Genomic DNA, 14,292 nt, shown 5'->3' on the forward strand with positions numbered 1-14,292 from the left:
ATGTTTCCTGATCTTGAAAAGCAGTCCCCCTAACTTTAAGATGGGCATAATGCTACTGCACTAGCTCAGTGGTGCTGTAGAATAACTGTGTGCATACAGGACTACAGGACCAGACACTATGGTAATGTGAGGCAGATAAATACTCAGGATGAAGAGGGATCTTCACTTCTGAGTCTAATGCAGAGCAAGAAGCATGGTAAGTAATACGCAGACTGGGCCTGGGACTCTGGAAGAAATTTACAGTGCTGCCTAGAAGACTTGCATTCAGGATTTACTTTGAAATGGAGAAAGACAAAAAAAAAACGTTGTCCAGTGAAGTCAGTGGGAAGACTCGCACAGCAGGAAGGCTGCTTGCTATTATAAAGTCAGTCCACAGAAGAATGCTGAAGTAGCTGAACAGAGCCGGAGATGTCGTCTCAGCCATGGAGAATAACGAGGACCCCTCCCACCCCGGCCGTCAGTACCCCCAAAGCCAATAGCTCCCCTCACTTCTCACAGCCACAGCTGGAGTCAGGGGCCTTCACCCTCTGGCACAGCAAGTGAAGACCTGGGAGCCTTCACCAGGAATGAGACCGCTAAACCTTACTCATGATCATTAAGCAAATTAAACCGTGCGCGGTAAAAGCTGGGAGATGGGGAAGTCAGTGTCGGAAGACCGACTGCTGCTAGGAATCACGTGGACAGGGAACAGGCACCTCATCTGCATTAAACCCAATGCCTCACCAGCGCTTGACTTTACAAGTGTGCTGCAGACTTCCACGTCTCTCAAGCAAATCACCTTTTGCAAAGCCAGGGCCCACAGTCTCCAGCAGCCCAGGAAGGCACCCCGATGATATTTAACAGTTCAGGGCAGTTTCCAGACATTTAAAAACAAACCAAACAAAAAACAATATGCAGGTATTGTTTAGAGACATAGCTCATCTGCACAGCTCTACAGTCCATTGTGGGATTTCATATGCATTTAACTGGAAAGTGTCAAGCGTTGACTGTCTGATCCTGTGGGCACACACCGGCTTCAATAAAAACTGAGCAATTCAGAGCCAGCGTCTGGTGCACCGTACTCCTAGAGGGGCCAAATCCAAAACTCACCCTGGCCCAATCTGCTTAGTCCCTTCCCGCAAGGAAAGACTGGACCCTCATGGGAACACCCTGAAGCATGCCTTAAGGACCAAGAAAACCCAGATTTGCCAGGTGGTAGCGCAAACTGCACTGCACACCGAGGATCACCACAGAGAAGGTCTCTTGCCTCCAGTCCCATCACAAATATAACACCTAAAATACCCTATTAGCTCTTGAGCCTTGGCACATTGCAGCTGCCATGAAATCTCACAAACAGGTGGCCTGCAAAGTAACCAGGTCTCGGCAGTTACTACGATCATCTGGTACGGCTCCGAGACCGGGCACATCGCACTGAGATTCGGAAGGCTTGGGTCCAGCTTCCAGCTCAGCTGCAGTCTCTCCACGATGCTCTGGAGAAGCCACTTCAATTGCCCCGTTCTTACAGACCCCATCTATGAAATGGGATCATATGCCCTTGCCTCAGAGAAGGGATGAGGATTACAGCTCGCTGGTGGCGAGGTGCTTGGATGCCACGGTGACAGCGGACATGCAAGCACCTAGACAGATCGAGCTGACATTTATTAATTCCATCTTTCTGCAGAGGATAGGCATGTGATGTTCTGTGCAAAGGATCTGCGACAGTCCTACCCACCTCTTAAGAACTGCATCAAAGATTACAGTATTGGCAGTTGACAAGAAGACGGATGGTAACATCTTGTCAGGAGCCACTCACAGCAGTATTTTGCTTGCTTTTCCCATTGTCAAAAGATGCACTTGAACAGCAATATTCCCTCTGCATAGGCTGCCTTTTCAAGAATCACAAAGGCAGGAATCACAAGACTTTTGATGTCATATTGTGCCTCCTATCTTTAGGGCAATTCCTGGGGTAGAGACGCTAAGGAGAAGATTACCAGATAACAGCCTCTTATATCAACAAGATGTCACGCGGTGGCCAAACAAGGCCTCAAAAAATACAAGCAATACTTCTACCACCCCTTTGTCTAGTGAAGTACTAGCCCTGCTCAATCCATTTATGCAGCACAAAGATCCCCACTTTCTACTCCCAAATTAAAATCCCCATTCCCCCCTTGATTATTTCATGCTTCGACTATTGCAACAGCACTGATGCCCAATTACTACTTTTATCCACACTCCACAGTCTATTCCAACCCTTGCTGGTTGCTTTGTTTTCCAGCATGGTATCACTGCCACGCAGATACCACTCAGTCATTTATTCTGCAATATTTATTCAGCTATATATTAAACCGAAATTGGAAGTTGGGTGTATTGTTGCAATCTTTTAGGAACTGCAGGGCAACAACGCTTTCCCACCTTCTCTGTATTCTGCAGCATATTTGTTAAGCTTGTGTTACAGTTGGTATCTGATCTTTCCATCTTGCACTTGCACATTCAAGATCCGTAGGCTCTGTGTACTTATTTCCTTTCTAGAAAAGATCCAGGAATATTTCAAATTTGATATCTTATATAAAATAACTAGAAACAGAAGAGTCGCTGTTTTTTTTTAAAGGAGAATTTAACTCTGCTGTGTTTCGGCATACTTTCAATTCTTAAAGTAGAAGATATTAGCAGTCATCATGACGGTTTTCAGGAAATGACCCAGGATGGTCTCAAGGAAAGAGCAACAGCCATTGCACAGCTTAAGTTTTAAAGCAGGGAGGGCTTACTTTTGCCACTTGCACTGTTCTGTAGAGCCCCAGTTGTTCAGCGCTAAGTTGGGGAGTTTTGGAGGAATACTGGGACTGCAGCATCCAAGCCTTTCAGAACTTTATCTAATTCTCCAGCCTATTTAAGTTTATTGTATGGCGGTAGACGGAAACCTCATGGAAGTACTAAAGCTCGCACTAAGAGGTCACCCTCCCATTCTTTCCATCAGTACAGCACTGTTGCTGAACGCCTGCTCATTTTTTTTGCCTATAATACAGCCTGAAGAGTCGGACTCTGTAGCTCCAGTTGTCCAGCTGTTAGCATCCTACAGTCACAGAGGCCAAGTGTTCGAAGTTAAAAGGATATACATGCATTTTTAACTCCGGGGGGAGGGGGAAAAAAAATCAATCAGCTTGCAACTTCAATGAGAGGCACAGCACAAACCCAGAGCAACAAACACAATTCACATCACAACAATGCTATTACAGGAATGAGAATAAAACATGGATATTTTGCAGTAAGAGAAAGGAAAAGCCGGTATTATTGGTTTCCAATTAAAAAAATAAAATAAAATTCAGGTCTGTGACTATTTAAAAATAAAGTATCCTAAGAGACCTTTTTTAGAAGAGGACATGCTAATTTGTGCAATGGCTGAATAAGTAATTAAGGCATGAATGCTCCTCCAAGTGGATGCCTTGGCTGCACAGAAGTAGGAAATGGACTAAGTCCCATGCCAAGGGACTAAGGCACCTTTTGACACAAGAAGTTCCTTGGAGACGTTTCAGTGTTAAATATGCAATGCCTAGGTCTGAAGATCACCTTCTCTTTATAAACACTTGCCTTCTGGGTAAGCGAGATCAGATTAATATTCGACAGATAACTATGTGCCACTGTTACCACAGGTTTTTTCCCTGCTTTTGAAGATATGAACTTGATTCTTTCCCTCCTTTTTCTACTAAAAGGGAAGCAAAACTTTTCCCCCCTTTGTTACAGCAGAACAAGTGAGCACTTCTCCATGACACTTCCATATCAGCGGTGTACTCCTGTTCCCATGGCACATTGCAAGGGGGACAAAAAGAGAACCAGTGTTTGTACCCAGCCTGGTTTGCAAGTGGGGCTCCTGTATGTCATAAGCCAAACGCAAATCAGAGTTGACACTTCAAAGAGGAAGAAGTGGAATGGCCTATTTTATTTCTATGGACCAGCCTTGTGAAACAGGTGATTAGGAGACATCTGGAAGAACTGCTAAGTAATGAGACTCAATATGCAAGTGAACACATGGCTGCTAGTTTCAACAGAGTACTGCTGATCAGCGAAGGCAGGAGAATCTAGTCTCCATTAACTGATCAGTTCAGAGATTAAAGAGGAGTATTTTTCTGGTCCTCCAACTTCAATGCCCTTTAAACATGTTAGCTGAAAAAGAACGGGGGAGTGAGCCAAGCCAAGTCTGTCACTTCGGAAAGGCTGGACATGACACTGTTTGCTGTGTTAAGAGGCATTTCAGGACATTTTGAAGAATGTGTCCAGAAATACAATAATCAGTTCAGGCTTTCGACTTTATAATTTTGGTCCGCACCAAGAATTATCTTCCCAAGAGAGGAATACTGACCGAGGCAAACTGGTCACTAGCTACCTCTCAGTTCAGCTGGCATTAACACTCCCTTCCACAGAAGCTGCCACGTGCCCGCTGTTTCTTATTAAAAGCTCATCTAACGAGAACAAAAAGACTGAGGGGGATTGAATACCAGCCTTTACCTCCCTGCAGGAGGGCTGCAAAGAGGGTGGAGCTGGACTGTCCTCAGTGGGGGCAGACGACAGGACAAGGAGCAATGGGCTTCAGTTGCAGCAAGGGAAGCTGAGGTTAGATATGAGGAAACACTCTCACGAGGATAGTAAGGCACTGCAACAGGTTGCCCAGAGAGTGGTGCAGTCTCCATCCTTGGAGATTTTCAAGACCCAGGTAGAGAAAGCCTTGGCTGGGATGATGCATTTGGAGCTGGGCCAGCTGTGAGCAGGGGGCTGGACTGGAGACCTCCTGAGGTCCCTTCCAACCCTCATTTTCTATGTCTCTATGATCTCCGAGGACTGCTGTAATTGTCATTTGACAACAATGCATTCATACACAGCGCCGACTAACATGACAGCTCAAAGCTCCTTTTCTTAATGGGCTCCCCTCTCCCCTACAAGGTCGTTTCTAGACTAGTGGAGGTATTTTTCCTCTTCTGTTACCTTCCATCAGTGTTAGTGGTAGTTGTGTACAGATCCAGGGGAGAAAAAAAACACTAAAGTTTAGAGTTAGGAGAACACCACTCAGCAAGAGCCACCACCAAAAAGTAGAATTGAAAGTACCTCGAATAGTTTCACGCAGAAACAGGGGCAGCGAATCACGAACATCCAACTTCTGCAAGATGTCAGTGGTATTAAAGGAACAAAGAGAAAGAGTGAGATGTGCTGAATGCACTGCAAGGTTAAGTAGGACAGGAGCTCTGCCGGCACCTAAAGCTATGAGATTTTACTGGTTCTATTTACAAAGCTATGTTTAAAAACAAAAACACAAAACCCCCCAAAAACTCCAATCAAACAAGCAAATGTAAGCCTGTGCTAATCTATGTTTGCATAACTTCCCACAGAAGTCCAAACAGCTTTGACCGTCTCGATGCAAGTAAGCCTTGAATAAGACAATCACAATTCATCCCACGGAAAAGGGGCAAGTCAGTAAAAAGGACATCAATAAAAGGAAGAATGTAACCAACTCCAACTAAATTAATAGCAAAGTTTAAAATGGGTCCTTTATATTCTCAAGGCGCAAACCTTGACTACTACTGAAACTACAGCCCTCAAACGAGGGCAGGCACCTGGCTGCTACTGAAATAAAACCGTTCTGCAATCGATGGGAGTTAGCACCTAAATAAACCCAAGGGTCTGGGCCTGAGCCCTGCAGCTGGATGCTGCAGCAGTTAAGCTCCTATGGGGACCCATCACTACTGGGTGATGGCTCTCACACAGCCATCGCGGACTGCACAGGCCATACTAGGGAGACGGGTTGAAAGCCAGATACGCCGCACAGCTTTGGGTGTTTTCACAGATTCCAACAGGTTTCCCATTGTGACTAACGGAGCAAGGCTTTCTTCTTTGTGCAGCTACTTTCTGTATATAAAGAGATGATCTTACCATGCAACTAGGTAAAACATCCTTAACAGTGGCCTTCCCAATTAGTTGCAACCACTTCTCTGGTCAGTGCTTATTAATATGCCTATCATTTTTTTTTTTTTTTAAAAAATAAAAAAAGTGTGCGGCACCACTAACCTGCCATTCAAAATTACTGTCAGTTAAGAGAAGGCTGGTAGTAAACTAGATCCAAAAACCAAGTTCCAGAACTAGATCCAAAAACCTCATCTACCTTCACAATGCATTTCTTAGACTACAGAGTGATAAAACTGTCCAGTCAGGTCAGTGGCAAAGTACTCCAAGTCCTCCCTGATATAACGTTAAAAAAAGTCACTGAAGTTTTAAAATGGGGAATGTTTACTCTTCTGAACATTATTCTTTGTGAAATACTACCGATTGCCCAACGGAGAGTTGCTCAAAAAGCCCTAGACCTCCCAGATGTTTCCATGGTACATACTTGTGGGATTTGCTTTTTAAATTAAAGAAAGAAAAAGACAGAAAAAGATTTATGCACTTGTAAAGAATGTTCCACATTACCGACAAGCCATTTGAAGTGCTATTTGTCACCATTATGGATATTGGAAGCATGCTGCATTTAGCCTACTAAATATGGGAATTATACGGAAGCATTAAAGATATTTTAGATCTTGCAATTCGTTGACCTTGGGCAGACTGCTCATCTCTGGCTGTCGAAGTACTATACTCAGTGAACCTTCTCGTGGAGCTTGGCAGGGCTGCTTCTGTGCATGAGGGATCAAGTGCTGGATCAGGCACTTAAACAGTCAGGCTCTTTTGTGCCCGTTAATTATTTGCTCACTGAAACAGTATACCGTGACTATGCTGAGATAGGTTCTTAACCCAAAAGCTACTTTTTCTTCCCGCCGCGCAATAATATCTGTACCCTGTCTCTGTTTGCAAGCTCTCTTTTCCAGTCAGATGTACAATAGGGCGTAGGCTGTATTGCCAATGCACCCAAAAGTACTTCCCACTGAAATGTGCCCATGTACTTCCTCCAAGACATCAGGCAGAGTTTCCACAGAGATCTCACTCCATGCACTTTTTCAGCTTTTGTTTGAAAATGAGCTCCTTCCTATTTTTTTTCCTCCCTTTGCCAGTGTCCTTCCACCCTGAGGTTAGTTTGATCAGGCTGCTGCTGTACATTTTACCAAGTTTCCTTTGATAAGCCACATGGTTTTGCTCTGTAGTTATGAAAGAAGCAGTTTAAAACAGACCTCGATTTCTCACTTCATTTAATTATCTTTTCTTTATTTTCTCCTCCCGTTGTGAGTCCTATTAATTGCAGATTGGCTAAATCTGGCTGACTAAGTGCAAATACTGCAGTCAGACAAGGGCTGTGTTGGTAGACAATAGACTTTGTTATTTTACAAAGCTTAAAAATTCTGACGCTTGCGTTTGGAGGTTAATAAAGCTTCCTTGGGTTAAACCCCCGGCTGCACGGGACTGGAACATGCAGACAGGACACAGAGGATTCGCTGGTGTCCACAAAACGCAGAACTAAGATACAGAGTCCCCATTGCCATGTTAGCAGAGCACTTGACATATGACATGGGAGTAAATGCCCATTACTAAGTTGGAAACTGAGGCAGAGGAGATGTCAAGCCACTTGCAGACAGGCTCTCAATGAAGCCCGAGACCATGCTTCCTTTGGCAGGGCTGTGGAGCAGGTACTCGCACTACCCAGGGAAAGCTTGGGCTGAAGGACCCCAGGGTTTAAGAGTCTCTGCTCATCGGCTCTGCCCTCGCTCCCCTGGGTAGCCGAGCTGCAACGGCCCAGCTGTGCCCAGAGCCCTTCACTCCTGCTGTAAATTTATCCCTGCATGTTTAAGCTGGAAAACTGAAGCACTCCATATGCCCCCGGGGACATAAGCAGCCAAATCCTCAGCTGCTGTAAACCAGCAGCGCTCCATCAAAAATCAATGCACTGAGCTAGTGTTGCTGCTATCCCTGTTGCTGCACCGTTTCTGTTTCAGGTGAGGTCAACAGTTGTCGCACCGTGACTTGCACGCCACCGGTGCCTGGTGGAAGCTGGCAGGCCACCACGTGCCGGCTCCGTCTCCAGCTGCTCAGTGACGCTAGACGCAGCTTAAAAAGATACACCCCAATATATGTGCCTTCCCCATTGCCAACTGCTGCGGGTTGCACCGGGGGGGGGGCCAGATAGGAAGGGAGGAGGTCCAGAAAGCCAGACTACGGAAGGGAGGCAGCCCATCAGATCAACTTGATGAAAACGCTGACAGGTTGTCACTTACTGAAGCATAAACTTTCCGGCGCTAGCCAGCTTCCTTGATGTAACCTTCCCATCCCATCCAGAGCCTCTCCCCAGGACGGACATCATTCACACACAAATTGTTCTGCCGCAGCCTGGCCAAGGGCGTAGCCAGGAAACGTTCCAAGGAGAGGGGAGGAGGAGAGGAGAAGGCGTCCAATCTCTGCCCGATTATACTCAGTCTGGGACAAACATATGTCCAGCATCTGTCCCCTGCTGGCTGACATTTGCAGACTCCCTCAACCTCCTGTGGAAACTAGACATTCTCGCAGCATCTGGCCCCTAAATCAACAAGGATAAATATGGAGATGAGGTCGTCAGATAAGAGCAGCTGAGCTGGCTGCAAAGCCCCACATGCAACTGCAAGGGAGAGCAGCAGGGAGTGGAGGAGAGGGGAGAAGCTCCTCTGGAAAGGAAAGACAGACTCCAGGAGCATTCAAATGCTGAGACTATAGTGACATCCTTCCTCTCTCCTACATTTTACGTCCGAGGGCTGGTATGGCTGGGATCCCTTCTAGCACACCTGTCTAATGCTCTCTCCTGCGAGAGACAAGGATCCCTCTCTCTTTCCTACCCTAAAATCTACTTGCTTCACCTTCCATATTCCTCTCCACCTTCTCTCATAAATAATACCCTTACTTGCTGTGCACGTACGTTATTCTCTCCTCTACCTGTTCTCCCACTGATGCATGGACCTGTCACTGAGCAGCTTGGCTGGATGCAATTCCTCCTGCTTTGAGGTGTCGGGGTGTTCCAGCACGACGCTCCCCTGCGAGGTGTTGGATGCCACCAAGCGGCGTCAACTGGGCCGACCTCTGCGGTGGCTCACAGCCTTGGTTTCTGTGTTTCTAGCATTCGCAGGAGTTACTGTGGAGACCCGTACTTTTGTCTCTGGATCAGAGCTGCCAAATTCCAAAAGGTGTTTCTGCTGGAATGCAATCTGAAATTATACTGTTCAAACAACTTTCAGGGTGCCATGCACGCAACGTGATAACAAATCCTCCTTCAGCTCCTTGACAAGTACTGGTAAATATATCATTTCTGCCTCCTCCATCTCCCAATTTACTTCTTTTATCAGAAGTAGTGACAAAAAAGGTTCTAATTAGATAACACTAATCAGGTAGAACTGCCTCTGATTGACGACTGAGAAGTCACTATCTGTTCTCTGCAAAACAAAACAGATTGGCTATTTTCCTTGTAGAAGCAGGAGATTTATCAATAGACAAAAGGATGCAAAAAGCCAATAGATAAAGTGTAATTACAGATCAGGGCTATACATTTTACTCTGACAAATCTAAAAGGATTAGTGGGTGGTAAAAAGCTTTTTGGGGCAAACCAGTGATATTACTCACCAAGGAAAAACAGAACTGTCACTAAAATAAATTAAGAAAATTATCACATGCAGATAAGTTTAATAAACTTCAGGAAAGATTAGAAAATATCCAATAACTCAAGCAAAGAGTTTTGACATATATGACAGACTAATTCCAATAGTGTTTTATTTATCTCCTTGTAGCATTCTCCTTTAATAGGCAGCAATGAATATTCTCAATGTTTTTTAGTAATGCAAACAAAATAAACATGCCAAGTACCACTTAATTTGCAGTTTGTATGTAGGATAGCAGATATCAGTAGACCATCCATTTTAACATACAGAATAATCCTGAATTTGTTTCCTTTTACCCTCAGTGTTTACTGTTCCTTAACGTTTAATAAAGTTACTTTAAACTACAGTAGAGAAATAAAAACTTCTCCAAATAAAAGAGAGGCCTGGAAGCTTCTCGACCTGCAACTACCAGAGAACTGAAGGTTTCTATGGGATTCTTATAGTTACTTTGATTAATCAGATCACAAAACCAGTCTAAGCAATGAGGTTCCCCTTAGAGACTAGTCCTCCCGGGCCAAAAGGACAAACTACAAAACATCCATCAGTCCCTCCCTGATCTGCATCATATGCCACCTGTTGTGACACCACATCAATAGAGCTCATCATCACCATTATGCAAAATGATAACAATAAATACAGGCAAAACAGTAACGGGGGAGGATGTTGAAACTTGTATTCTGGTACCTATAGCAGCAAATAACAGGCTGGGAAATTATTAGGTATGAGGGAAGACAAGGGAAAGCAATAAAGGGTGGAAAGATTATGCAGATACTAAGGAAACAGCTGGCTTGGGAACATGATGTTTGAGAGGGAAGGGATTTTCTGACCAGGATTGAGGAGCATGGAGGGAAAAAAAAAAAAAAAAGAAACAATGCAAGTGCAATCTGAAAGAAGGCAGAAGTGGTGACAAGCCCGCTTAGAAGGCATGATGCTCTCTACAGGATGGGATTGATGAGCAAATAGAAAATGCACTGGCTTTTAAAGCAACACCTGAGCACCTGCTGTGAAAACACTGGTGTTTCATGCAAAAAGCAAGCACCAGGACAGGGCACCCAAGCTACTGCATTTGCATGGACGAGTCAGTAGAAGAGAACACGGTTGCAAAACTTCCTGAAAACCCAGGCTCCATGTCAGGATCCCAAGCAGTAAGTAGCAGCAGAATTCAACAATTGGCACTTCAAACACGTTACCTCTCACGTCTCATCCCCGTCTGGCAGGACTCAACTCACCTGAGTATGCCCAGTAAGGGTCCCCCGATGCTTTACGGCGCCGTATTTGCACAGAGCTCCCATGCCTGCTTTCATGCAGTGAGCCAACATAACCTTCAGTCAGAGCTGGGAGGAGAAGAGAACAGCAGCAATTAGGAAAACGGCATTCGCTCCCTAGATGTTAAAATCTCCGAGAGAGTTATTTGCCAAGCAGAGACAAACAGCATGGTGCTGTTTAAGAAACAGGCACAGAGAAATGCTTTGTACCCTGGAGAGTGCACAACATATGAAGGAGAGGCACTAGCAGGACCACAGCCTCATCTGGAAGACCTGTCCCTAGCACCCAGCACCTCAGTGGAACAGTTCAAGATCAGGCCATCAGCACAGGCTCCAACCCAGGGCATTTAACAAGACCCTTTCTAGCTAGCTACACCCAGAGTCAAAGTGCACCTTTTTCTTTAACTTTTTTATTTTTGACTAAACACCCACAGAACAACAGAAGACAATGCTACCGAAAAGAAAAATAAGTCACTGGGGTGCTCATGAACCATGCATACCAAAAACGCAGCACGTGCTCAAGCAATGGTAAACACCGGGCAGTGCCACTGCTGTGGAAGCAGATTTAGTGGCCTGGGGTGGCAGAGTCGTCACCTTCCTCCAGGCAGGCTCTAGCAGTTCATTCACCAAGTACATGATGAAGGCTCAAGAACTCCAGGAGGTCTTGCTATCGCATATCCAGAGCCACAACCCGGCATTTCAGCACTCGGTGCACGTCATAGGCAGAAAGCCCCACTACGCACTACCGCGTGGTATCTGACGTGGCACTGTCCTTGCTCTGGTACTGACATATCAATACCATTCATTCCAGCAAGGAGGACACCTACGCTGCCTTCAAAACTAGGGGCAAAGTATGAGCAGTGTCAGACAACCACCCCAGATACCTCATCACACCCACAACATGAGGAAAAAAAGGGGGGGAGGAATCTTAGTCTGACACTATAAATTAAAGAAAGCAAATAACATAAACCATCAACCAAAACAGAAAAAAAAAGGAAAAAGACTCCCTATGATGCATCCTGGAGTCCTTTCATGGACTTATTATTACACTCAACATTGGCGTTTTTTTCCTTTTAGAGAAACGCACAGCTTTCATGAGTGCAACTTTTACATGCAAATTTTGTTTATTGCCTCTGTACACTTGACTGTACCAAATCCGAAGCGTATGAATTCACAAATGTCAGAAAAACTAGTCTGAAATGGAATGCAACTACCCTTCACAATACACCACAGCTGAAAACCTTTGTATTATAATAGATGCACACAAACAAAAAATAAAACCTGCTTTTAAAACCAAAGGGAGCTGTATATGCACCATCTGAAAAACAGGCAACTGCAGTCTGACTCAACAGCAATTTGAGCCCAATTGTTCTCAATTGAATCAATAAGCTAACTGAAAAAAAAATTACAAAACTTTTTAGCAAAGTGTCTAAAGTTACTCTCTGCAGCCATACGAGAACTGGAGTATTCCCATCTCAAGCCACATGTTGCAAACAGACATCCTGCCTAGCCACAGTACTGGCAATGCTGGAGATGGCACCCATCCCACTAAAACAGTCCTTAAATAATTAAGGGTCTGGCATTAGGGCGCACCAGGGAGACTGCTGCATTTCAGTGTGGGGGGTGAACCAAGGTGCCCTGCATACAGAAGTACACACACACGCTTTGTGGGAAGGCCCTTTGGTTTCTATGGCAGGACGATGGAAAGCTGGAAGCAAGAACGGCTGAGAAAATTCCTCAAGCCATAAAGAAGGGGGAAAGGGTTGGGGGGTTTTTGTTCCACATGAACAACATGAACAAATTATGTAATTTAGTAAGACCTCTGGTTTTGAATATTTTCCCAGACATTTCAGGCAGCTGCCGATTTCCTGGTTCACTGCAGGCTCTAGTCTTAGAGGCGACAAGAAGTAGTCAGGGGCCGCACTGAAGGGTTTGGGGTAAAAACAGCCATATTTCCTCGTGCCAGTCTGCTGCCTTAGGCTCCACTGCTTCTCTCTGGGTGCAAAGGGGAGAACGTGCACACTGGCAGGGGAAACAGAAGCCAGACAAGGGTAGGAAAACTGCTCTTCCTCCAGTCTATCAAATGGCTTTTCACCATCCTTCTGCAGACAACACGGGGTACTGAAAAGCTGCAGGAGGAAGAGGAGCTAGTTTCTTACTTTGAGAGCTCATATGCTGGGACACATGCACTGTCAATGTAGGTAACTGCCCCATGGGGTGGAAAACCAAGGGGGAAGACAGGCAATGGCTCACTGATCATGCTCTAGGTAGGTGAGGGAAGGCCAAATGGGTCCAGACATTCGAGGAAATCTGGATTCCTGCAGCCAAACAAGAGATTTTTTACATAGCCCCTTTGCTGGCAGATGAAATCCAGCAAATCACTGCAGTCGCTGGGCCTGCCTTACCAGCAACATGGGAACAAGGCTAGGTCTGAAGAATTTATAGGTTTCAAGAGGAGACTGCTTACAGCAAGCACACTTAACTTGGGCAAAGAATAGCAACGTGGCAAATGTGGTATGGCTATGAATCATGCTATTGATTTTCAGTATCTTTTGTGCAGAAAATTAAGTTATGTAAATCCAGGCCTTTATGAATCCTAGCTTTAATGTGGAATGGAGTACTTGCTTAAGTCAGCAGCTTATTTATGCAATTAATGCACATTTCCTTATGGAAATATGCTGCTTTAGTCTTCTGTGTAGACACCAATATAATTACAAGTTTATCTAGATTTATAATTGGTGAGAAGCCATGTCATACAAGGATAATTCCCCTGTTTTAATGTGACGATGTAAACCAAGAAAGAAACTCGGGCACTTGTCAAGAGGACCATGCAGGTACTGTAATGTTAACTATATTGGGTACGATAGAAAAAGGTAAGCATGATAACAAAGCAAGACATTCAAACCAAAATCCAACGTCATCAAATGGCACCTGAAGTGTCATTTGATGCAGTTACACTGGTGCTATAGCTCCACTGCAGACAATAAGGAGAAAAGCTTTATGTTCTCTTTCTTCTCATTTTAATCTGCACAAGCTCTCTGCTCCTGTATAACACACTAAATGAATCGATCCATGAAGTGCAGTTGCCATACATACAATATGCCGATTCTTGAATTTCAGATAATTGACAAAGGTAAGTGCAAGTTTGCAGGCTGTACCAACGGAGGACAAGAAGGCTGGATTTTGAACCCGAGACTCTGGGCATTTAGGATGTTTGTGGCAAAGCTGTTTATTGAACCAAACTTCCTGCATAATGGTCATGTCTACACATGATGCTTTTCTATACTAATCTACTGCACAGTAAAGGGTCACCTACACTACCCATATGTAGGCACTAAATTTACTCCACAGTAAAGCCAAACAGCATTAACTGCATGTGTAGACACACATGCCCAATGTTTCACAAACTATATCCTCTCATCAGCCACTGTTCTCCAGCATCTCACGGGGTTCATAATGCT

The 14,292-nt window shown here is 44.8% G+C and overlaps 1 protein-coding gene across 5 annotated transcripts in view; it reads right to left on the reverse strand.

Annotated features, from left to right (window-relative positions):
* Nucleotides 1-14,292, reverse strand: part of PTPRG (protein tyrosine phosphatase receptor type G) — a 449,911-nt gene that overhangs the window by 339,042 nt on the left and 96,577 nt on the right. For all 5 annotated transcript variants that reach the window (XM_090022695.1, XM_090022694.1, XM_090022693.1 and 2 more), the window contains exon 2: nt 10,796-10,900. In XM_090022695.1, coding sequence (XP_089878821.1) covers nt 10,796-10,900 — 105 coding nt within the window. The remainder of the gene's footprint in view (nt 1-10,795; nt 10,901-14,292) is intronic.

Source organism: Crocodylus siamensis, chromosome 11 (assembly GCF_052110815.1).
Source record: "Crocodylus siamensis isolate JL-2025a chromosome 11, ASM5211081v1, whole genome shotgun sequence".
In the NCBI taxonomy this organism is placed as follows: Eukaryota; Metazoa; Chordata; order Crocodylia; family Crocodylidae; genus Crocodylus; species Crocodylus siamensis.